Source organism: Homarus americanus, unplaced genomic scaffold (genome assembly GCF_018991925.1).
Source record: "Homarus americanus isolate GMGI-L3 unplaced genomic scaffold, GMGI_Hamer_2.0 scaffold7626, whole genome shotgun sequence".
Lineage (NCBI taxonomy): Eukaryota > Metazoa > Arthropoda > Malacostraca > Decapoda > Nephropidae > Homarus > Homarus americanus.
In genome coordinates, this window is record NW_024718273.1 from 17,058,378 (window position 1) to 17,082,548 (window position 24,171).

Here is a 24,171-nt window from a genome sequence, read left to right on the forward strand (position 1 = left end):
CCTCGTTGCACTTCTTCTACACTAGCTTTGTATAAAATTTGAAGAAAATTGGATGACGTTTAGGGGTCTTGTAAAACGTTTTGTTATTTTAGTCATAAAAATTCTAGCTCACCTCAAGGACGATCACAAGGAACTCATTGTCGTGTCATACACCTTCTTGGGGGAGATTTCATGAGGGAAGTATGAAGATCAGGGCACCTGTGGCCTTCCACCAAGCCATATGGATGGCAGAGAAAAGTTCACCCTCACTGCTCATGAAATGCGTGACCCCTGAATATTGAGATAAGGAACTGAAATTTTACCAGAGGACAAGTTTGGGGTAAAGGTATTAGGGTGACATGTGTCTAAATTAAAATTCCAACTTTTAATTTTTGGACCACCCTATGTACAGTACATGCATTTCTATCAGAAGATGAACTGGATGTTTTAATCAGCATAATAGTGTACTGTATTGTGAACATGGACTATTCATAAGTCATGTACAGTACAGTATAAGGCAACCAACCTTGGTAATTTAAGATACAAGCTTAGGCACCTACCTCCTGAAACAATAATAAGAGTCATATTCCACAGTGAAAGCTGTGGATGTGTTCAAGGTCATGGGTAAATTATAATTCTAAAACTAAATTTATGGAAATTAATATATACATAGAGAAATTAGGTTGAGATGAAATGATACTTATAAAAAAATCTAAATGAAAAAAAAAACTAGTGAATTAGATTTTTTTTTTAATACAGGAAAAATTAGAGTAGTGACATCCCCGTTGGCTGGAACAATTGGTGCGGAGCACTTCCGGGAATGAGAGACTTTCAGGTAATGAGACGACTCTCTCAAAGCTGGAAAAAATCCCTCATCCCCGGAATTTTCCGGTTAATGGAAAAATGTTCTCGTTAGTTCCAGAAATTGCCCATTACATCATCTCTCGAACCTGGAAAAATATCCCTCATCCCCCGGAATTATCCAGGTAACGGAAAAATTTTCTTGGAATTTCCAGAAAATGCGCCTGATTTTCATTTCTCAAACCCGGAAAAAAACATTCCTGGAATTTTCCGGGTATAGGGAAAAAATTTTTCATAATTTTCTGGAAAATCTGCCCCTCGGAAAATCGTTCTCAAAGCTGTAATTTTCCGGATAATTGCGGCTTTGGGAACGATTTCCCGAGAAAATTTCAATTCCGGCTATCGGAGAGTTCCGGGTTTGAGGGATTCTGGCTAACGGAGATATTACTGTACTAGAATGATAGTTTACACCTAGAATATATGCCAATAGTAAGTATGACTTCTTATAGTCTAAATTATTTCAAGAGGATTAAAATAAACGTCTGACACCGTGTTACAATATCATCACACATTGTCCAACAAATTTAATACATGGAATGAATTGAGAAAATTTTTCCAAGTTGCAAGCCATTTGAAAATGGTATTGGAATGTCACAGTTTTTCACTCCCTAAAACATACAGGTCATTCATACATAGTGAACAATGGGGCAGCAGTTTGCTAAATCAAGTGAAAAGGTTGCTGGTTAATAGTGAATTACTGTATACGTTTTATCCAAAGCAAACAAGCCTATCCCTGCCTAAAAGTTTAATGTACTGCAATATAACTATAATCTTGATCTCAATTAATATTATTTTCTTCAATTTAAAAGAAAAAACTAAGAACTTGCACCAGTACTCTTAGCTCTGTTGCGAGATTTGCTTTACTGTAATGGCGGATCGTTATTCTGTTGTTGTTAAACAACTACTGGTACTGTATATATCACCAACATCATTAATGTCTTGGGAAAACTAAATGGGTCAAGTTTATTATCAAACTCATATGAATTCTTTCGGAGACTGATGCTCTGGCAAAGTTTCATTAAAAACTTTTGCTCCTTACAAGAGTTTTAAGTGTTTACACAAAGGATAAGTTGTGCACACAGTGACACACAATTGTATATAAATTAATTCTGGGATATAATAAAGATGATGTACTTTAATTCAGAGGATAGATTTTTATATTTCTAAAGAGTATGCTATCATAGTAAAGCCTTATATGAAGCTCTAGTACTGTACTACACAACTAGAATTTTTTTGTATGGAATAATTTCATTTGATTGTTATGTAATATTTTTATGGAAATAAACAGAGTGTAAGGTAACACAAATATAAATAATTTGTCATTCAGAAGCTATGAAATTAATATCTTTTAAAGCAAGTTATTTTCTATTGTTCTTGGATATAAAGCACTATTACTGTACTTGACATTACAATAATTAATTATGTCAAAACTTGTGAGTACAATAGTGTTAAGAAGGAATTAAGGGTGTCCTTTTGCAGATTTTTGCAGGAATCACTTCATGAAGGCAAGACTTTGAAAGCAAAATAATTGAGGATGCAATTATAGCTATACTGTACAATCAAGAAAATAATTTTCAAGTTTGGAATTTTTGATTAGTCACAAAGTTTGACTAAACATGCTACCCATTTTCCATAAAATAGATTTTGTATTTAAGCAAATCGATAAGCTACAGTACTTTTTAAAAAGATGCCTACTAAAAATATTTATATATTAGCTTTAAGCTAAACCTGTTAATGCCAAATAAAGTTTTAAGGCTTGGTAGACTAAAATGGAAATGGCCAAGAAACTGAAAAAAAAAATGTGTCTTTTGGCCTTATGAAGAAGTATATATGCATAAATAGAAAAAAATTATTAAACAAATTTGAAGAAAAAATTTAAGCTCTACAGTAGGTTTGGAGATCAATATGCATATCTTAAGTTACAAATGTTTCTTTCAGGAAATATAATCAGCATGCTAATGCAAGAAGAACATTACATCAGTATCACACATCCTTAAAATCTTCCAAACGCATTTTTCTCCAATACAGCAACACCAACCAGAACCTCCTTAAAAGTTCAACTCTAGATCCACTTTTCTCAATATTGATATATTTTATTGTTAAGCCCATTACATGAAAGATCTTGAAGCACAGTATTGATGAAAAAATTCCCATTTAGCTTTAACATAAGAGTCTATTGTATTTCTGGTAAATCACCATTGTGAAGGGGATCATCCCCCTGCAAATGATAAAATAATGATGAAAATTGGATTACAGGTATCTCGTTAGATTTCGAAGTGCTGTCCAACTACTGTACTGCAGTTCTTTCACCAAGAAGCTCACATCTAATGACTCCTGACACCTGGAAGAAAGGCCATGAATCCACCTGTACGAAAAACTTTGAGGAAAAATATGGAGCAACGAAAGCAGCAGCACCAGCAGCTGTTAGACTGTGGAACCGTTCTCACCAGCTGTGTGTACTCTAAATGATGGTGATGGTTCAAATGATTATCCCGTGGTGAAGGAAGAGTGTATCAATCACACGAGCAAGCGAAAGACTCAGAAAAATCAAGACATTACAACAGCGGTGACCAAAACTAGTAAGATCGAGGAGTGAACTTGGTGGTGCCTACATGTTGACAGATAATGTCACTGACAATTTGACAATACAGGGTATCATGGAAAAGCAATACGCAACAATGTGTTCAGCTACCATCTTGACTTACTTGCGTGTCATCAGTACTGATGACACAAGTATTGTCCAGATGGAGAAGAGTTTCTGGCAAAGATAGACAAGAGAAGCAGCAGATTATTTTTGGGCATATCTGTCGACCTTAACAAGACTGAACTTATGCAAAAATGCCTCAAAGGAAGGACACAATCAAAATGAAAGCTTCCATGCCAAGATTTGGAGCAAGTGCTGCAAGATCAAGTTTGCAGGGATTGCCAGATTTTTTTTATTATATAAGTAATAGCTCTGGATCATAACTTTGGGTATGAAGCACCTAATTTGTTGTCCTCCCTTGTGTTTCCTAACCACCAGTCCTTCCCGCATGGTTCTTTGGAAGCAAGATGTTTCATACCCGACATCACTCAAGAATCTGGCCAAGAAGGGGAAGACAAGTAGACAAAGTTCAGCATACAATACAGTCCTGGGGCATTCTAATGAACTCTGAACCAGGCAACAATTAGAAAGGTGGCACCTTTTGACAATCTTGCTCTCCAGCAAGTAATATCCTGTTTATAGTACTAAAGTACCATCAGTCCATGGTCTTTATATGGTCAAAAGCACAAATAATTTCCATTAAAAGTGTTTCCTGTACAGTATATCTATTAGAAAAACCCAACCACATATTAAAAAAAAATTAATTGAAACACTGCTGGGTGAACCCAAATGTCATGTAAATCCATCCATAAATAAAAAATTAGGGTTCCATCAGGACGGTCACCTACAAACCATAATATATCACAACATGCAATGTCGTCAATGGTAATCTGTGCTCAGTAACTTGAAACTCAGGCTAAATTAGTTTATTATTTTCATAACACTCACAATACATTTAGATTATATATGAACTTTCTCATTTATTCTGGGTCAAAATAACAGCACAAGCTTACCTACTGATGACTGAACAGTGAACCATCTCTTGTGGTGCTGCTGGAGTGTGTCAACCTCAACTTACGAGGTACAGACTTCTCACTGTTTTATGGGAACTACATGAAATGTATTATAAATAATTTAAAAAATAATATTGATCTATATCTGTCTTAAGTAACATAAATCATCTTATAATTGTACTAAAACAAAGGCTTTATCAACCTATATTTTCTGAATTACATAAATGGGAATCCCCTTATTAGAGAAATACCAATAAAGTTCATGTAAGGTAAGTGTGTTTTAAATACTGTACCTGTATATACTGTGTTCAATGAACACAGTATATATTACATGAGGGTGTGTTCAAAATTGGACCAAATTAACATCTTGCCTTCCCTTTACCGAAGGATTTTTCAGATTTTCATAGAAATGTCATACTTTACTCAATCTGTAGAATGAACACCATATAATACTGTACTGTAGAAGTACATACAAATATTATGCTCAAAATATCACTCATAGATGCTTATTAATTTCAGTAATAAATGCACTTATCTACACTGCCTAAATTTTTTTTAGTCCTCTCAAAGTGTTAACAACAGAATATCTAATTTTATCATAACTATTCACGTAAATTTGTTTAAGTTTAGGCCTGGAGATTTTCAACTTCACGTTGGATATTTTTCCGGGCAGTTTTTTCTCGTTCGGTTTGAAATTCTCTTGTTGTGTAAATATTGGGCATCAGGACCAGATTCTTCAGCATCTAGGTGAGAAAACATAAGTGATAATGAAGAATTGGAGAGAAAAATATATTACAGTATTAAGTAAAATAAGGACTCGCAGATTCAAAAAATATATAAGAATCTGTAATTCAAAACAATGATGCACACAAATTACAGCATAAAGTGGTCTAAAGCTTCTATGAACATTCACAACTTAATATACCACACACATTGCAAGGATATAAATTAGCCTGATTTCACCCCCTGAATAATCATCAAGAGTTTGGTCAAACAGAAGTTTCTTTATGTGAAACCTGTACCTGAAACTTGTATTAAACACGATAATAAAAGTAATTTTAGCTTGGCGAGATATGCAGGAACACCCCAGTTATCAAACATTAGGTGACAACACTTCAATGTAATGAACAAGACTCGGAGAACCCAACTGGCTGTATACAAATGTTCCCTCAGATTTACAAACACTATAATATTTACTCTTATTAAAATGGAAACAAACATCAATGAAGCAGAAATGCAAAATTATTTATCAATACATTACCAGTATATGGTACTTATTGGTAAATATTCATATTTACCAATACTGTACAGTAAAAAACAAAACAAGTGTTCCACATCTGGATGTTTAGTGGACTGATCAGTAAGTAATACTGACTGTTTGCCTTGGCTAAAGCTCACAGGAAAATAATAATTACAGTACAACATGCTCTGACAATTCGCAGACCCCAAATATTCGTGGATGACACCCTGGATGTACCCAAGAATACCTAAGGGTAGTTTTAAAGTTGCTGGCATTTGCGCAGCCGGGACAGGGAACCATTCGTTCTAGAGAAAGTAGTAATTTCTTTTACCTGTACTGTATATGTGTGTGCAGACACACAAATACAGAACACATACAAATAAATAATAATGGGAAAATACTCTCACAAATAATTCAGAAACAAGACAACAAAATTTAGAAAAAATATTAGTCTACCCTTAAGTCAACTCTATGCTTTGTTATTAAAGTTATAACAAAGTCTTGTTTCTGATTATTTGTGAGAGAATTTTTCCATTATTATTTATTTGTATGTGTCTGTGTGTCTACACACACACACATACTGTATATACAATACAGGCAAAAGAAATAATTGTCCTAAGGGCAAACACATAAAAGGAATACCCAGTATACATTACTTTGCACATAGTAAAAATGTATCCCCCCTCGGTCAGAAAATGATATTCGCGGATTTGGCTATTTGCGGCCATTTTGAGAACCTAGCTCCCGCGAATTTTATTGGCATGCTGTACTTGAATATTTAAAATGCAAATACGTACTAAAAATTAATTTAACATAACTGCCCTTAGACAGCTATAGTCCTTATACTGTATTACAATAATGCATGTAAAATCTTAGCAAAATTGGGGTGGTTCAAAACCTAGCCCACATAATTACAATACTACACTGTTCCAGAAGAGGAATTAGCTTTTGGGTTCCAAATAACTACTTTACAAACTGGTTCTTCAGTCCCTAATCTGATCATTAGCCAGGGCGACCCTGTAATACATACACAAACAGTTAGAAGGTAATTGTATTAATCACCAGCCTGGGAACCAAGTAATACCATCACTGCTTTACATATTTTCCACACTTACATGGGTTAGCTGTGATTACATAATGGCAAGTTGTCCTAGTTGTTTCAGACAAATTTGAAGCCAAGTTTTATGGCTGAATGTCTTTCCTTTTGCAAATCTACTACTGTATTACAGACAGGGAACTGGACATTATATGAAAGACTTCCAGCAAAGGAGGGTCACTACTCCCTAAGGTAATCAATGATTACTGTACTTGCTAATTTATTCGTGGGTAGCATCTGGAACTATTAGAATAATAATTTACTATAAAACTGAACATGGCCAAATCTCATAACTTTTGAAGTTTATCGAAGCACCTTGTGCATCTGACACACATTCAGCTTCACATCTCAAGACTCACTCAGTCTTGTAGCACACCTGTAATCAAAATACTCATGATCTATTTTCCTCAAACTGCTTCATGTTCTTCTTGCAGCCTCCCATAAGTAAATCAAGTGGTATCAGTAGTGATAAAGGTGCTAAAGTGCCTAAAGCGAATTGTTAGCACTAGCACAGAAACAAAAAAAAATTAAAAACAATATCATGAAATATATACAAATATTCTGTATATGAAATACAATATAAAAAACAACTGAAAGGTGTGTGTGTGTGCATAATCTCACGGTCATCATCTGATCATACACTACCATGGTCCATCTTGCACTAAAACAAAAAGCATGTAATAACTGCAAAAATACATAAAAGAAGCCATAAAAAAGCAAAGAACAGACCAACTGCCCAAATGACTAATACATAGACAAGTGGTGAAACGGTACAGTTGGCCATAAAAGTCCGATAACTTTCCTGAGACTCTAAACCGAAAGTTTCAAATTTCTTATCCAATGTAAATAACAAGAGATAATTGTACTACATTACCCAATATTAACCTGATATACTAAAAATTATTTGTTACTAACTTTAAGTCTAAGCTGGTTATAAGCAGTTGTAGGAAGATGGACGTATTCAGCTTGGATTTTAGTGGTGTACTGATCATACTCTGGTGCAGGGGCCCCTAACACAGCTGTGGTAAAATCCAAGAAATAGTGGACATCATCTGATCCAGATCCGCCCTCCATCATGTGGGCCTCTGTCAAGTTGCTTACTGAAGCCTCCAGGAGGGACCGCACTGCTGCCGACAATGGTGAATCCTGAAAGGTACAACCTTACCGGTAGTCACCTTATAAATATTACAAACTTTCCTTATTTCCATCTCCACCAGAAAAACAATTATTTAAAAACTAAATCAAATTATAACAGTTATTTCTAAAGATATTTTTATTTCCATCCATCATAACTTATCAAGGGATTATCCCTACATCTTCATATAAATACAGTGCTCCCACAATTAAGCCATTTTCATACTTATATCTGCAAATTCTTGATACTATCTATGTAATTTCCCTGATGGCCATCACAATTAGATGTGGTCATGATAGGGGATGGAGGCTGATGGCCTGTGAAGGATCCCCCATTGTCCTTGATAGTTTTGTCCAGGTACATTTTGAAGCCCAGTACTGTACTGTATTGTTCTTGCTTCTACGGTTTCAACAGGTACACTTCCACAGATCTGCCACCCTCGCGAAAAAGTACTTTCTTATATTTGCTCTGCATGACCTTGAAGCTACAACCTCTAGTTTGTGGTATTTGATATCACATAAAATTTATATTGGTTTTGGTCTTTCAAGATTTTTTGAGTGACTCGAATGTTTGCCCACCTCCATATGCCCTATCATAAAATCAGTTATGCAAAGTGTATCCTTCATCTGGAAGTGCAGTGACATTTTATAACTCCTATGTTGGAACTTTTCACTTCATATCAATGATTGAACCAGTACTGAAATGTACCTTTTGCAAATACTGTAACTAATGTATTTTTCAATGTATAGTACAGTATAGTAGTGCACATTATGCTGATTTTTTAAATATTGTACTGTATAACATTTATATAAAATGTTTTTCAATGTACAGTATAGTAGTGTACTGCACTGCAGCTTTTGTAAATATTATAAATAATGCAGTTTAAAGACAAACTGACTCATTTTCCACAGCATTTAAGGAATTATGAAAATAATAGGATTTCAGGCAATGTGCATATAATTATTACAATAAAACTGTATATAAAAAGACCATGATTAGGTATTCAAAGACCAAATTTCCAAAATTCTAACAGTTCTGGCCCCAAGCAATTTGGAAAGTTTAACTGGAGTGATTTCATGACACCGTTTTGTACTACAGGTAATTATAAAAAACTTAATAATTACAGTGGCTAAATCCCTCATCATGTACCCCTAAACTTTCATTTCCCAAAACAAGGAAAGCATACAAAACCTCTCAAGTAAGTCTGATTCTATTAGAAAGGGTCTAATTCCCCTACAGTCTGAATTTACATATTTTTGTAATGACTGCTCAATTATTATTAACATGTAATTTACTCTGAGGGAATCAGTAGTTCCTACAGTTGATTCTATCTCCATCATCATCACCACCACCACCATTTTATGGCCATTTTCCAAGCTTACATGGTCTCTTGCAGCCTCTCTTCCCTTTGACATCAGGCAAATCTGAAGCAAGTTTTACTGATGGATGTCCTTCCTACCACCAACCCACTTTTAAAGAAAGGGAACTGGATTTTTATATGTAGAACTTCCAAGCATCCTCTTAGCTGGCAAGGCATGGTTCGAACTTTAAACTCTCCATGGTAGTCAAGGATTGCCCACTTACCCTCAATTCAAATTCACAGGCACTTGCTACTTTGGTATGCAGTAATCCCAGCATAACCATTAACAATATAAGAAAACATGCCAGTGCCACTTGGCTACTACCAGTAATCTACAACAGCACCGTATGTTTTTTTTCCCTCAAAGAAAAAGGTACAAAATGTGAACAATTATAAGTATAACAGTAAGAAGGTTGCAGATTTGTAGTGATTTAATTGGGTGGGAAGCCTGGTATGTGTTTTTGCTTGCAGCAATACATTATCCATTACAGTAGTTTCCTTAAAAAATTGGACACCCACCATGATGCTGGCAGGGTCTGCCAGTGAGGTGCTTTGCAGTGGTATGTCCTACAGATCCCTTGCAAGGATGTGTGGGCCATAAAAGTACAGTACAGTATAGAATAAAACACAAACACACATTACCTGGTGGCCTTCTCCTGCTTCTGAGATGAACTCGTCAAACTTCTCAATATTCTTAACATCAGAATCACCACTCCGTGGGTTATACTCCAATCTAATAAGAGAATGGTTAAAAATTATTATAGTTAAGTCAAAATACAGTAATTCTACTATTGAGAGTAATATTGGTCATACATAACTTTCCTTTATTACACCCAGAGTAAACTACCTGTACCTATATATCCACCCCAAGAAATTCAAACATTTATGAGTAACGGAAAAGTTGGAGGATTAAGTGCAAGTGTAAAAAACACTACTAGTACAGTACAGTACAAAACTTTCAAGCGTGTGATGATAAATGAGGGATGTATCCTGAAATTCTGAAGCTAGGCACCTCAAGGGCCTCTGTTTAAAGCTCAAAGACTTGCCTACTTGATGCTAATGCTATCATAAAAAAATATCTTCCTCGAAGTCATTTGTGAATCCTCTGATACAAAATATCCAACACTGTCCACAAAGATCATCATTAGAAAAAGGATCCAAACACGTCTTTCCAGGCTCGAGACAAGAGGTCTGTGACGAAGGCCTCTGCTAAAGATCTACTTAGGGCTCCTAAAGTCAGCAGAAAAAACATTCTCAAAACCCTGAAGAAAAAATCCAAATAAATTACATTAGAATCAAAGTTAACTAATAATCTAATAAATGCTTTGAGGACCAAAAATTTAGGAAGTCAAACATGAACGACTTTGAACAGACCAAATAAACATATAACTTCCCCCCATTAAACTTGGACCCGATGCAAGAAAAAACCCACAATATGACTTGCCAAATTTAAGAGAGGAGGCTATCTAGCCACTGTACTAGACGTCAAAACCTATCACTAAGAAGCGGTCTGATTAATTTCAAAATGAACACAAGAGACTCCTGTTGTCTAAAATATGATCAACTAAAGTAGCAGAGCAGCAAATAGTTAGAGAGCTGTCATTACTATACCCCTGAAATCCCTACAAAGAGATACAGTAATAGAACAAACTTTCAAATAACAAAACCTGAATTTTCTCCTACAGTACTTTTATATATTGTATCCACAATCCACCCCCCCAAAAAGTTAATAGAAATTTTCCCCCAATAATTAAAGCACCAAGCTCAGTTGAATTTCTACAAATACTGTACATGTACTGTACTATACAGTATTTTTATAATGTGGATAATATTGGTCATAATCAATACAGTGACACATCTCACCACGTGGTTCAATAGTGCGTTTCAGACCTGACTGCAGACAGTACTTAGAGGCTGAAGTGGTGGATCTCAGAACGATGTGGGCAGTGCAATTCCAAACTTGAGTTTTACAATTTATTTTGAGTACTGTACATGAATTTCAAACACCATTTCACTTGAGTAATGTATCGCAAATTTACCGGTATATACAATTAATTTAAATCTGAGTTAAGTTTTTATTAAGAGATACAGTACACTATATAGCACAGTGAGGTGAGCCAACTCTACCACCCTCCACAGTTATAAGACACCTACTTGTGAATCATATTTGTTTTGTATATTGAAAAAAAATAAACAATTGAAATAAACGTTTAATATTCTATCTCTTGTTCAAATGAATAAATAATATAAGAACCAAGTAAACTGAAGTAAAACTGACCAGATAGTAAATAATCAGTTTAGTTGTGCACAGCAATTAGGAGAATTTTCTTACAAAAATCACACAATAATTTTTTATTAGAAAACTCGGTCACTGTCATAAGTAAAAGTGCCATGCACCTGTAAACAAAGCGGGCATAAACCATATATGACATGATGCAAACTAACCAAACAAATAGAATTAAAAATTCTTTAAATTCATATTCATAGATGGTCTTGGTTTTATTTGTTTTGTACTGTATTATAATTAAAAGTTGTGGGAGGGGAGTGTGGACGGCCCAAGAGAGTAGTATGGGTGGCCCCTTGGAGTGAGATGAAGGGAGGGCTGGTGTCCTGGGCCCACTACTTATCTGAATGGTATGTTGTTTCCACCCCACTTTTATTTAATAAGTATTAAATTAATATCTTGTACAAATTGGGCCTTATGTAAGGTATTTCATGAAGTAACTTCACAAAAGATCGAAAGCTATAGGAATTATTATGCAGTATTTTACAGCAGTGAAGAAAAGTTTCAAATACTGCCCTATAATAATGTTTGACAGATCTTTATATGCAGTGCAACAAGGTATAACAACCTTGTTTGTAATGCAAACTATGAAGAAATTACATCTCACAGTGAAGCGTGAAGATAATTGTACCAACATACTTGTGGAAAAATATGGCTAATGCCACAGCTTGAGGATTTGTGAGCTTTTCTTGGTGTTGGTGGTAAAGAGCAAACAGCTGAGCAAGGTAAGCATGACCATGATACACCCTGCCCTCCTCTGTGTATTGACGACTGACTGTGCTCCACCAGCGCTCGCTCACAGCACCCGCAGCGAAGCTAGTGGCAGCATCCCATTCACTTCTGAGATCTTCCATTGCCTTTAGTTTTCTGCAATAACTAATCAGAAATTATTGGATGGCAATAATATTCTCAGTACTGTACAGTAATGGGATTACATTTCAACATAAATGAACCTGTTAAACCAACTTAGCACTTTTGCAGGACATGGGTTATTACTCATGTACCATTTCCATATATATATACAGTACCTATATATATTATATATATACACACAACTTACCTGTTCACTAGCAAGCCAATAAAAAACCCTGAATAACAGTACGTAAAGTGAAAAATTTTGACAACTGGTTTCTGAAATGTTTTTGTATGGAGATGGAGTCCTGCTGCCATGTCTAACCTCAGCTTGGAGGCCTTACTTCAGTAATACCTACACCCCAATCCCCAAGACATGTTTACATCACCCAACATCACTTTCTTTATTCAACCAAAGTATCATGGAGTGATAGCAACATTAAAATGTAAAATTTGAGGCAGATATTACCTCAGCTGATTGAAGCTCCTGAACTAACATATCAAGTACTGTAATCCCATGTTTTTCACGGGATTTTTTATCGCGGTTTTGACCATTCGCGGTTTTTTTACTAAAATATTATATATACTGTATATATAAAATATCCTTTAAAAACAAAAATTTTAATTCCGCCTCAGACACCCGCTGCTCCGAGAAGCTTCAGTTCACACATACCTACTGTACTGTGAACGCTACTGTGACTGCGTGAGGGCGGGCAGACGCCGGGACAGCAGGGAGAGGCTGGCAATGCAGGTGTTGCCGACCTCAGCGAAAAAAAAAAAAAAAAATTTACTTGTAAATAAATTTTTTTGGTATACAGTAAAAGTCCAAAAATCCGGATGCCAGAAATCCAGACCACCCGAGAATCCGTACTTTTCGAAACCTTTTTTCTTTTTTCTTTTTAATTTAGCGGGCTCTTGTGTGTATGTGCGCATGCATGAGTGCCACAGCTGCACAGCGACAACAAGCAACCACGCGGTCGCCACTTTAAAACGAGCAATCAAACTGTGACAACATATGTAATTTTGAGTCCTACTCTTTCCATTTACACAGTACTGTACAAGCCCATAATAATGGCTCCTAAAGTAGATAAACTTCATTGTGTGAAGAGAAAGAAAAACACGTTGAAATTGAATGACAAACTTGAAATAATTAAGACACTAGAACGTGGTGTGAGCAATACTGTTCCAATGGAAACATACGACATTGGAAAGTCTACAATTTATGATATAAAAATGGCAAAGAATGAAATTCTAGAAGTCACAGCTTTTTCTTTAAAACTGCTCGTTTTGATAAGTGAAGCATGTTATATTTGGTACTGAATAGACTATAAAAATTTACCTGTTCATCTCTTCTTTATTACTCCTTAAATTTGAATTTTAAAAGTACTGCCTGAGAATCCGGACCGACCCAATGCCGGTACAGTGCATCAGTGATCAGTGTGACCACTGGGCCGTGAGTGGAGAGCATGGCGTGGTTAAGTGCATGACCTACCTGAGCTGTTTGGTGGCCACAGGTACAGTGATTCCTAAAAGCATATTCGCGGTTTTGGCTTTTCGCGGGGTTTCAGGAACGTAATTCCCGCAAAAAACACGGGATTACTGTACTGTACTTCTCTACAACTGCCTAAGTCACACAGAAAACAATGTCACACACCACAAACACGAGGGGACATAACTACAAGCTTGTAAGTTATCGTGCAGAACAAATTTAAGGAAATACAGTAGACATATGGAACGGTCTACAGTACCAGTACAAGCTGTGGAATCAAGCTGGACTTCAAAATAGCCACCTCTAGTGGGTGACCATTAGGTAAATAAAAAAAGTACTGTAATAAGGTCAATATTGGTGAGATATGCACATTACTGCTGTACCACCAGCACCAACAGTTATGATTTTTATTTCACATTTTCCATCTGCTTCAAAGACCTGCCCACTTCTGGTGGGATCAAGATTAATAGGGTAGGAAGGGTCATAGCTAAATAATTATGAGCAACTGCAAACATCCATTATCACCATTGTATGAGGCATGAAAGCATTTTTTTTTTTTTTTGGTAATGTCTGAGTGCACAGAGGTTATTACTTATTATAGTAAGTACTTTAAAAGAGGAAACATTTACTATTACCTAATAAAACCTGACCTAACCAATCAAAGATACCTACCTATCCTTAACTAACCTCTAAACCCCCCCCCCATGATCCCTGCCATATTAAAACGAAAGTACCGGGTAATTATTTTGGTATCTGGTACAATAAAAGCATCTTTGTTAAAGCATAACGGTGTAATTTAAATTTTTTTGTGGCTGTGAGGGTACGCTCAGACTGAGCGGGTCAGTTATAAGCAATAGACAACACAAGATGACTCAGCAGATTCTTTGGAGGAGTATTTACGGTAAATAATTAATTTCTTCATGAACAAAACACATACACATCATTTTATCATCATATGATTAGTTTTACACCATGTTTTACCCTGCAATTTCCCCCATCCTTCATGTCCTGCTCACTTCTTTTTTTTTTACTTTCACCCTCTTCACCACTGATCGACTCGCTAGCCGCTTGGGCGATCGGTCACGTCTCTGTTACACACTGTTGGCAAGTACTGGGCATGCACTGGCTCCTGAATGTATCTGAACCCACTCCAGTGTTGGTCAAGTCTGGTCTTGAAAGAGCTCACACTCGGTGCCATCACAACACTCTCTGACAGATTGTTCCAAGAGTGCACAACTCTCACTCTGAAAAAGTTACCCCTCACAGTTTTCTGGGCTTGCGGCTTCTTCAACCTGAGCTGTGACCCCTTGTGGGGTGAGCGTCCACCAGCTCCAGGTAAGGAAACTCGACTGAGTAGTGCCCTTTGAGCTGTTTCTACACCTCAATTAGGTCACCCCTTGTCTGTCTGTAGTATTAAGTTAGGCAATTTCAGGCGCTCTAATCTTTCAGGGTAGTTGAGGTGCCATAGTGCAGGCACCAGTCTGATGGCCCCCCCTTTGGACATTTTCAATCAACTGACAAATCCTAGTATATCTTGGGGGACCAGACAGGGAAGCACTTCGCTCTTGAAGATCGTTACGAGGGATGGACCGTCTAGATATCTGAACTACCTTCTTATAAGACCTAATAATATAGTTGACTGATTCACCTTCTTCTCGCAATGGCCCGAGAATTTCAACTCATTGTCAACATACACACCTAGGTCCTTCTCACATTCAGTCTCAATTAATGCGGTTTCTTCGTCCCATTGGGACATATGATACGCCTCCTTACCGTTGGTATATCCCAGGTGCAGCCTCTTACATTTCGAGATATTGAATCTTAGCAGCCATTTCTTTGACCATTCTTGAAGCTCACAGAGATCCTTCTGCAGTTGTTCACAGTCTGCATGTCATTTATGAAGCAAACAAACAGAGAAAACTAAAAATAAATAAATAAAAAGTTGTTGCCTTTTAAAATAGTTAGCATAGATAAAGGAATATGTGGAAATAATGGACGAAATCCAACAACTTCTAGTAGTGGTGCTGCTCTCAGAAATTACCTTTTTTTTCATGCCTAAATTGTTTGCAGTGTTGGGGTAAAATTACCTAAATCTTAAATTTAAACAGGAACAAGAACATTCAAGCAGTTTCACATGAAATTTTTTATTTTTAAACGTGAAAGTTTCTCTTAAAATTTTACAAAAAAAAATAATGTGTAGGCAATATAAGATGTTAAGCTCACTTCACATTAAAAGGCAAACAAACTTCTCATATATCAGGTATTAAACTGCTATAGGCCTTTATAGATTCAATACCATTTATGCCCTAGTTGTGCCTAAGACCGTAAACGATGATCTCTAAACATGCATTCACTAATTTACCTCCAAGGAAATTTCCCACAGCTACATAAGCTTACCATCTCTACACCATTTCATTTTAACAACACCTTCAAAACACTGTACAATATTCAATGAAGACAAAACAACCTCAGCTTTAGTGATTCAGCTCCCCATCGTATATAAACAAGATCAATGAAGTAATAATTCATTTGCACCAAAGCGTCCAATATATCACACATTCATTTATAATCTCTATAACTTACACTCACATACAGCTACAACCTTTACTGTAAAACATGTAATAGTAACATCACAGTAGTAGTATCTATGACTAGGTATATAAATCCTGTTTAACTTACAGTGAAGGTTGATATAAAGCAGACGCCCACTTTTAGCAACCAGCCAACAGCAGCTTCCAAATGATCCACAGACAGACAGACAGACGGCAGCAGACTACGAACACAGACAGACGGCAGCAGACTACAAACACAGACAGCGTTTGTGTGCGTCTGCTCCAGCTGATGCACTCACTCACACGCCTCTATAAGAACGCCTATTGAATACCTATATACCTATCACTTTTACATGCACTGGTCTATTTTATACTTTACATTAAGAAAATAATGGTAAACGGTACGCACATTATTTCAACTGATCTCACGCCACTATATAAACGCCCACTTTAATATTACTGGCAGGGAAACCATAAACCTCTCCCATTTTTATGTATCTGATCTATTTAAAACTTTACATGAACAAAATAACGGTAAGCGATAGTTAATTAAGTAATCAACACTTTTCATTGACACTAGAACGTTAATTCTTAACTAAGGTCAATTTAAAATAAATTAATTAAATTTTTTGGACCCGACTATTGACAGAGTAACTTTACTCAATGTAATGCAAGTTATTTTGAGTTAATACAAGCAACGGGAATCTAACTTAACATAATCTAATTCTTAACTAAATTGACAATAAAATAAAAATTAAACACTTCTCATCTAATCCTTGCTAATCTAACCTAACTATCTAATAAAACTTATTTGGAGTTAATATAAGCAGCGCGATCAGAATTAACCTAACCTAACTTTTGCTCGCCATTTCAAACCTGTACAATACAAGTTTCAGAGGGTCAGGTTGCTACAGTCTATACAAGTGTTCCTCTTGCATGTCGTGACGTTGAATCTTAACAGCCATTCCTTTGATCACTCCTGAGGTGACAGGTATCTCTGTAGATCTTAACTTCACAGTCCGTTTATAACCTAGGGAGCATACGCTTGAGTCACAACGATATATTGTTAGGATTGCTCGGCTGGTGGTGATACTTGTGTTGTGTGCACATTATACATCATCAGCTTTCTTGCTAAAACGGAAAGATGTGTACCAGTCGGTTTCACAAACCTTTTCATGTATGCATTCAATCGAAATTTCAATGACATTGAAGCAAACAGTTACGCAAATGGTCATACCATGAAAACTTTCATTAATTTTTCCAAATTCATACATATTGCTTGAATTAACCGTGTTCTGTGTAGAAAGGAGACCATCGAGCCAGTGACTCGGTGTTACATTACAACTCGTTGGGGTCCATAGTTGTTTTCATATTTCTGGCAATTATATTATGAAATAGATGACTAAAACTGACATTGACTAGACTATCTTTGATAATTTTATGTTCCACAATAAATGAAATAACAAAAATATTGTAAACATGGCAACGAAATTTGAATTATGAAAAGTTGAAGTGTTACTATAAAACAGAAAACGGGATATATCTAACAAGAGGAAAGTTATTCTGAAATACAACATTTTGGCCTTTGAATTTTGAAAAGGATATCATAGTTTTCACGTGTAAAATTATTTATCGAGATTTAATTTACTCCATCTTCTATTTAAAAGGAATAGAGTATTTTAATTTCCCATTTTCGTTCATTCATTCACTTCAAATAGCGATGATAACATGGCGGTCAGTCGTTATCCCAAATTGTTACATTCTCTATTATTTTGACACGTTTATCAACAAAGAAGTTCATTAGTAAAAGCATTTGTGTTTAATTTGGTAAGTAGTGTTATTCACAGTTGTTATACCATGGAAGGTGTATCAGGCACTCACTGAAAACAGTAAATGAGAGGAACTGTATTTGGCGGGTAAAACGAGTCTTGAGAGCAGTGATGTCAGTTGTTGCAGGATTCAAGATTCAACCTGCTGTGCATGTAACGGGAGTGGGAGTAACACAAGTCGTTGGCTGGGTGTAATAACTGAGATTAAACACTACACTGGAGGGAGGACATAAGGAGGAAGATCCACCCCCAATAAGGAATAAGAACTGGGTCTCCGAGATAAGTTGTGTTGCGTTCATTGTATTACAAAAATTATTGCTTGCAACTGGACCCATTGGGCAGTATAGGGCATAGAATGGCACTGACCAGTAGTTTGGGCAGTCATAGAGCTCACCCAGACACTACCCTGGTCACTGTTCAAGCCCTTAAGTTCTGTAGCATCTGGGAGGTGTTGATGGCTGTGGGTCATGTTATGGTGTAGCTATTTTTGGCGGTCTGACTAATTACCCAAATGTAGCAAAATGAAGTCAAATAATGGTCCTACATGAATAAATCGGACTGCCAATCACTTCTCGACTAGTATTTGGTGTCACAAAGTCACAAAAAATTGGAAAACTTACTTTAATCTGAGTTAATAGATCGCGTGCATGTACCAAGGGAGCGAGTAATTACCCAAATGTAGCCGCAATGAAGTCAAATAATGGTCCTACATGAATAAATCGGGCTGTGAATCACTTCTCGATTATTATTTGTTGTCATAAAGTCTCAAAAAATTGGTAAACTTAATTTAATCTGAGTTGTGTTAGGTTAGGTTAGGTTAGGTTAGGTATGTGCACTCGATCTAGTAACTCAGATTAAATTAAGTTTACCAATTTTTTGTGACTTCGTGACACCAAATACTAGTCGAGGTTAGGTTAGGTTAGGTACATGCACTCGATCTAGTAACTCAGATTTAATTAAGTTTACCAATTTTTTGTGACTTCGTGACACCAAATACCAGTCGAGAAGTGATTGGCAGTCCGATTTATTCATGTAGGACCATTATTTGACTTCATTGCGGCTACATTTGGGTACATTTGTGTAATTAGTTGGACCCATTTTTGGTAAAAGTATCATTTCGGTCATGCTCTTACTTTCTGAAGGTCATAATCGTTTAAAACATCAAAAACCATCGGAAAACATAATTTCAACCTAACCTAACGTAAACTAACCTGACTTAACCTAAACCTAAATTCGCTGCTGACTGAAACGATAATATTCTATTATTTTACTCCTACAGGTTTTTAATGCACCTTGAAGCAGAATCTATTACCAGTATAAACGTGAAAATACCTGTGATGTAGTTTGATTCCATTCCAGGAACTGTAATTTATGCATTTTGAATTATACAGTAGTCCCTTTATTTTATTTTATATACAAATTGAATTACCAAACCCAAGCTAACCTTAATTATTTGGTAATACTCTGGTAATGTTTGTGTGGGTAAAACCAGCAACATTGAGTAATTTTCTATAAAGGAGTTTTTGTCTTGCCTCTAGACTCCCTGCAGAATGATGAAGAATTGAAGTTTTCTTATTTTTTACTGTTCTATAGTTCTTGATACTGAATTAATGACTGACTTCCATTGGCCACATAGAGCCAACACCATTTGTGACACGATCTGTTAAAATGCTTCACAGCGAACAACTGAATACCTTCCTAGTAACCTTTACATATGGTATCTTAACCAAACTTACCTCACTAACCTAAAATAAGATTGACCTTTATTTTTGGCAGAAATGAATAGTGGAGATATGACCCCCACCACCACCACCAATGGATGCACAAGGTGGGCAGGGCTTTGAAGTCTAGGGAAATTGTGGGGTAAAAACACGCTAATAGCCGAATCAACCAAACCCTACCTTACTGAACTGATGGAGGCGGCTGATCATGTTTATAGCACGTAAAGAAGTAAACAATAAATAGCGCAAAATTTACTCTAGCAAACTGGAGAACCGGAAAAGTTGTACGAATATTTGTAACTATAATTTGAAATATTGTACTGTACCTCCAAAACTATAAATCTTGGGCAAAAACACAAACTTAACCTTTGGTAATATTCTGGAACGGTATTAACCTGGAAGTTTTGGAAATTTTTCTGTTGATAAATGCCTTATTATGAAAATGCCATGGAATTATGAGGATTTGTAATTTGAGTTACAGTATCTAAATTTTGCCCATTTCATTTCATACCGCCTCTTACACATGATTAACTAGCAACCTATGAATGTTTTTGTATAGAAATAACTACAGTATCACAAATATCATATGACATCGATGCTTCCGTTGATTCGCTGAGTAAGAAGTTGACAATGTATATCCCTCCGAAATAGTACATTCCTAAGTAAAATCGAAAAATCAGATTAACTCGAAAACTATAAATTTCTGACGGAAACACTAAAGTATTCTTCTTTGTTTATTTTTCCTCCATCTCCTTATATAAAAATCAATATAGAGTTCCTTGCATGGTGATTAATAAGTATTAACCAATTTATCTTTTGTAAAAAAATACTGAACACTTAAAGTTCTTGGTTAACCTTTAATGCTGTTCCTGAATACTGCACTGTGCTAGTATTACCATGGTAGGATAAGCAGTCAGTGGAGATTTTTGTGTGACTAGAATGGTCGTTGTGTAAACAATGAAAATGTTGTTGCAACTAGGTGGATGTAGTTTAGTGTTCAGGATATAAAATGTAACCAAAATAATAGGAAAATTGCAATTCATTGTCATTGGGGGAATAGTCTGAAGTTGCGGGTTTAGCTGCACAAATATTCCTGCTTTTACAGTATATCCTTTAGTTTGAATTCAGTCCTTAAATATATGACATTGCAAAGGGATGTCTTCTGATTACCTCTTCCTTGGATAAATTATATACAGTAGTGTACAGTAGTATACAAAACTCGGTGTCATGCTCCCCATTGGATGGCCTACCACAATTCCTTATTTTTATCAATTTGTAAGATTTTTGAAATTGCTCACCTATCTCGGTGCAATATCTAGTTGGGGTTTAGTTTCAGTCCACATTTATAAGGTGGTCCTCAAGCCCATCTTGTTGGTAATGGACAATGATAGTGTTCAGTTCTAACTTTTTATTTTTGATTTATTGTTTTTCTCTTCACAGGTAGCAACAAGAGTTTATGCATCTGCCCCAGCCGCCAAAATGCCACAAATATCCTCATCACAGGACTTGGATGCACGCTTCTCAGTTTTTCTTAATCCAATTCGTGACCTGACAAAAAACTGGGAAGTGGACATTGCCAAGGTGAGAATGCATGTAATACCTCAGTATTACAGTAATTAAATTTTATTATTATTATTATTTATAATTTTACCATTGAGCAGCTTACTAGCTGTTTGGGTAATTTGCTTATCCAGTGTTAGTACTGGAGGAAATCAGAGTCCAGGAAACCTGTGATATTTTATAAGGTCACACAAGATAACACCCTTCTCGAACCCTTGATGGACTGGTGAGATATATGCGTGTTGCCATTATACCACCACCATTCTCTTTATGAAGTACACTATAGGGCTTGAATATAAATCAATTTGCAAGTGAAATGTTGGAGATGTGTGTTGGTAACCCTTAGTGGTGCTGTACTGTACTGTACTATCAGCTTGTCTTAGACAAGTGAGTCTGGGAATGCCTTTTGGTACACACACACTTTTGTCACCTAAACCTAATTTATCATTAAATATATATATATATTTTTTTTAATAAAATAATTGATCTATTTGATTTAAATTGGATTTATTTGATTTAAAGCATTTCTTTAATCAAATTTGTAAAATACCTCTCCCCTATCCCCATCATAATGAAGTTTCAGACAAAATCACCACCTTTCCAGGCACACAAGTTCACTGATGCTGTGACCAGGAGTGTATCAGCTATTGAATGGTGGAATTCAGATGAAAGTGTTTTGAGCAGTGATATACTGTCAGCAGTAGCCTCATCTTAGGTGATGAATGAGTTTTCTCCTCTTATGGACTTTTTCATTTGAAACTAAGGAACTGCCTTGGTACAGAAAAAAACAGCAAAACTTGCATTTCTTTTTAAGTATTTGAATGCACACATCAGTCATGGTTACAAAGATGGTTGATTAAATCAGAACTTGGTGTTTGCAATGTGTGATGTAGCAAAGATTGAGAGACGGTAGTATTAGATTTTTGTGAATATTAAATGTCATTTTGTATACAAAAGTGTTGTGATTTAGTTGGTTTTGCTTTGTTTTATCTACAACTCTGAAGTAAGCCTAAATAAGTTATCAGTGCCTTTAATACTTAATTATAACCCTACATGTTTGAAGTAGAGGTATAGTACAATAATACATGTAAGGTAAGCAAAGTGATCTTACCTACTTATCTTAAACTTGTGTTTGTTGTTTCAGTTACAAAATGGATATTGTAATTTCTTGTGTTAAATTATGTAGGCTACTGTGATAATGGCATAAAATACTTTGTTTCTTTGGCTGATTAGTTTATAACAATACAGCATAATAGCAGTGATTTAAATAAATTACTGAGTGTTAAAAAAATATTTTGATTTAAATCAAACAACCCTTATTCTTATGAGGAAAATAAACCAGATTTTCACAAATTTGTTATTCGTAATGACTTTTAGGAATGCATCCTTTGAAATATTTCCATTGTTAATAATACTGTGATGAACCCAGTGAGGATTTCAACATTTGGTATAGAAACTTGTATTTTTAGTGCAAGTCACACCTGATAATTCTTTCGCATTTTAGTCTTCTATTGCGAGAGGTTGAGATTTTTTACCATGGCCAAGAGTACTAGAGGGTTATTTGGTACTCATAATGACCTGACCTCATTTGGTAGTTCTTCTGTTTTAGAAGCTTCATCCATTGGTTTTAATGATTTCCTTGATCTGTGAAAATATTGCTGAAGATTTAATTTTCTTTTTCTCTTGACATTTTCAGTATTTGGAGGAGTATTTAGAGGAGCTAGCTGAAGTACAAATTACATTTGATGGAGGGGAAACACTCATGAATTTTGCTGAGGCAGCCATGTTGATTCAAGGCTCAGCTACAGTGTACAGCAAGAAGGTAAGTCTCTCTCTCTCTCAGTATTTAACAGTAAACTTTTGTTGTGAGGAAGTTTGCAGAGTGTGGGACCTTGGGAGCAGCATTGCATTCGACTGAACATTTTATTCTATTGGAAAAAAAATTCAGTAATATCTCTGTCAGCTGGAATCCCTCAAACTCGGAACTCTCCGATAGCTGGAATTGAAATTTTCTCTGAAAAGTGTTCCCACAGCCATAATTTCCTGGAAAATTCCAGCTTCGGGGACGATTTTCCAAGGGGCACGTTTTCCGGAGAATTCCGAGAAAATTTTCCCGATACAGTCAGTTCTGCTATAACGCGATAGTTGTGTTCTTGTAAAACATCGTGTTATAGAAATTCGCGTAATAGAAATAACAGGGCTTATGGAGAAAATAGGGTTAGGTGCAGATTACTACTCGAAATCGAAAAAAATTTAGTAGTTAGCCGAACACAAAGGATAGCACAGTCTAAATAAATGTTACATTCATATCTAATAATTGAAAAAATATGAATATAACTTGATGGGGGAGAAGGGTGATTTTGAGGTTGATAACATCGAGCTTCTCTTCAAGGGTTATAGCCTTTCTTTTACGATGATCACCGGGAATGCGATCACCAGAACGCTTCTTGGAGATATTCTTCTTTACCATATTCACAGTTAATACCACAAAATTTGAGAAATAGTAAGCAAAAATCGCGTTCCAGCAAACAAGCGTTCGCGTTATACAAATATCGTTCCTCTATTCATAAATCGCGTTAGAGCCAATTCGCGTTGTCAAAACACACGTTATAGCAG

General features: G+C 35.9%; 2 protein-coding genes across 6 annotated transcripts in view; one reads left to right on the forward strand and one right to left on the reverse strand.

Annotated features, from left to right (window-relative positions):
• Positions 1 to 1,328: 1,328 nt before the first annotated feature.
• LOC121859483 lies at positions 1,329 to 16,720 on the reverse strand. 2 transcript variants are annotated; one of them, XM_042356316.1, is made up of 5 exons: positions 16,573 to 16,720; positions 12,192 to 12,419; positions 9,911 to 10,001; positions 7,689 to 7,919; positions 1,329 to 5,180 (listed from the first exon to the last, which is right to left on the reverse strand). In XM_042356316.1, exons 2-5 carry the CDS (start codon positions 12,404 to 12,406, stop codon positions 5,064 to 5,066), a joined length of 654 nt encoding a protein of 217 aa, XP_042212250.1. In that variant the 5' UTR covers positions 12,407 to 12,419; positions 16,573 to 16,720; the 3' UTR covers positions 1,329 to 5,063. The 2 variants fall into 2 exon arrangements, with proteins under 2 accessions (XP_042212250.1, XP_042212249.1); XM_042356315.1 differs by having other exon boundaries at positions 12,192 to 12,428; positions 16,573 to 16,719.
• A 1,436-nt stretch (positions 16,721 to 18,156) lies between these two features.
• LOC121859487 (condensin-2 complex subunit H2-like) overlaps positions 18,157 to 24,171 on the forward strand; it is a 35,916-nt gene continuing 29,901 nt past the window's right edge. Inside the window, exons 1-4 of one of the 4 annotated variants that reach the window (XM_042356319.1) lie at positions 18,163 to 18,272; positions 20,051 to 20,102; positions 21,436 to 21,576; positions 23,252 to 23,377. In XM_042356319.1, coding sequence (XP_042212253.1) covers positions 20,094 to 20,102; positions 21,436 to 21,576; positions 23,252 to 23,377 — 276 coding nt within the window. In that variant the 5' untranslated portion in view covers positions 18,163 to 18,272; positions 20,051 to 20,093. Of the gene's footprint in view, positions 18,273 to 18,372; positions 18,554 to 19,821; positions 20,103 to 21,433; positions 21,577 to 23,251; positions 23,378 to 24,171 lie in introns of those variants that run through there. The other 3 variants (XM_042356320.1, XM_042356321.1, XM_042356322.1) reach the window with 3 other exon arrangements.

Excerpts from the sequence above, each read along its gene's own strand:
- LOC121859483 (XM_042356316.1), bottom strand. The coding sequence starts at position 12,406 with ATGGAAGATCTCAGAAGTGAATGGGATGCTGCCACTAGCTTCGCTGCG. Across the intron at positions 7,920-9,910 it reads AAGCAGGAGAAGGCCACCAG|GATTCACCATTGTCGGCAGC; the intron begins GTAATGTGTGTT and ends TGTACCTTTCAG. Across the intron at positions 5,181-7,688 it reads ATAACCAGCTTAGACTTAAA|ATGCTGAAGAATCTGGTCCT; the intron begins GTTAGTAACAAA and ends TTTCTCACCTAG.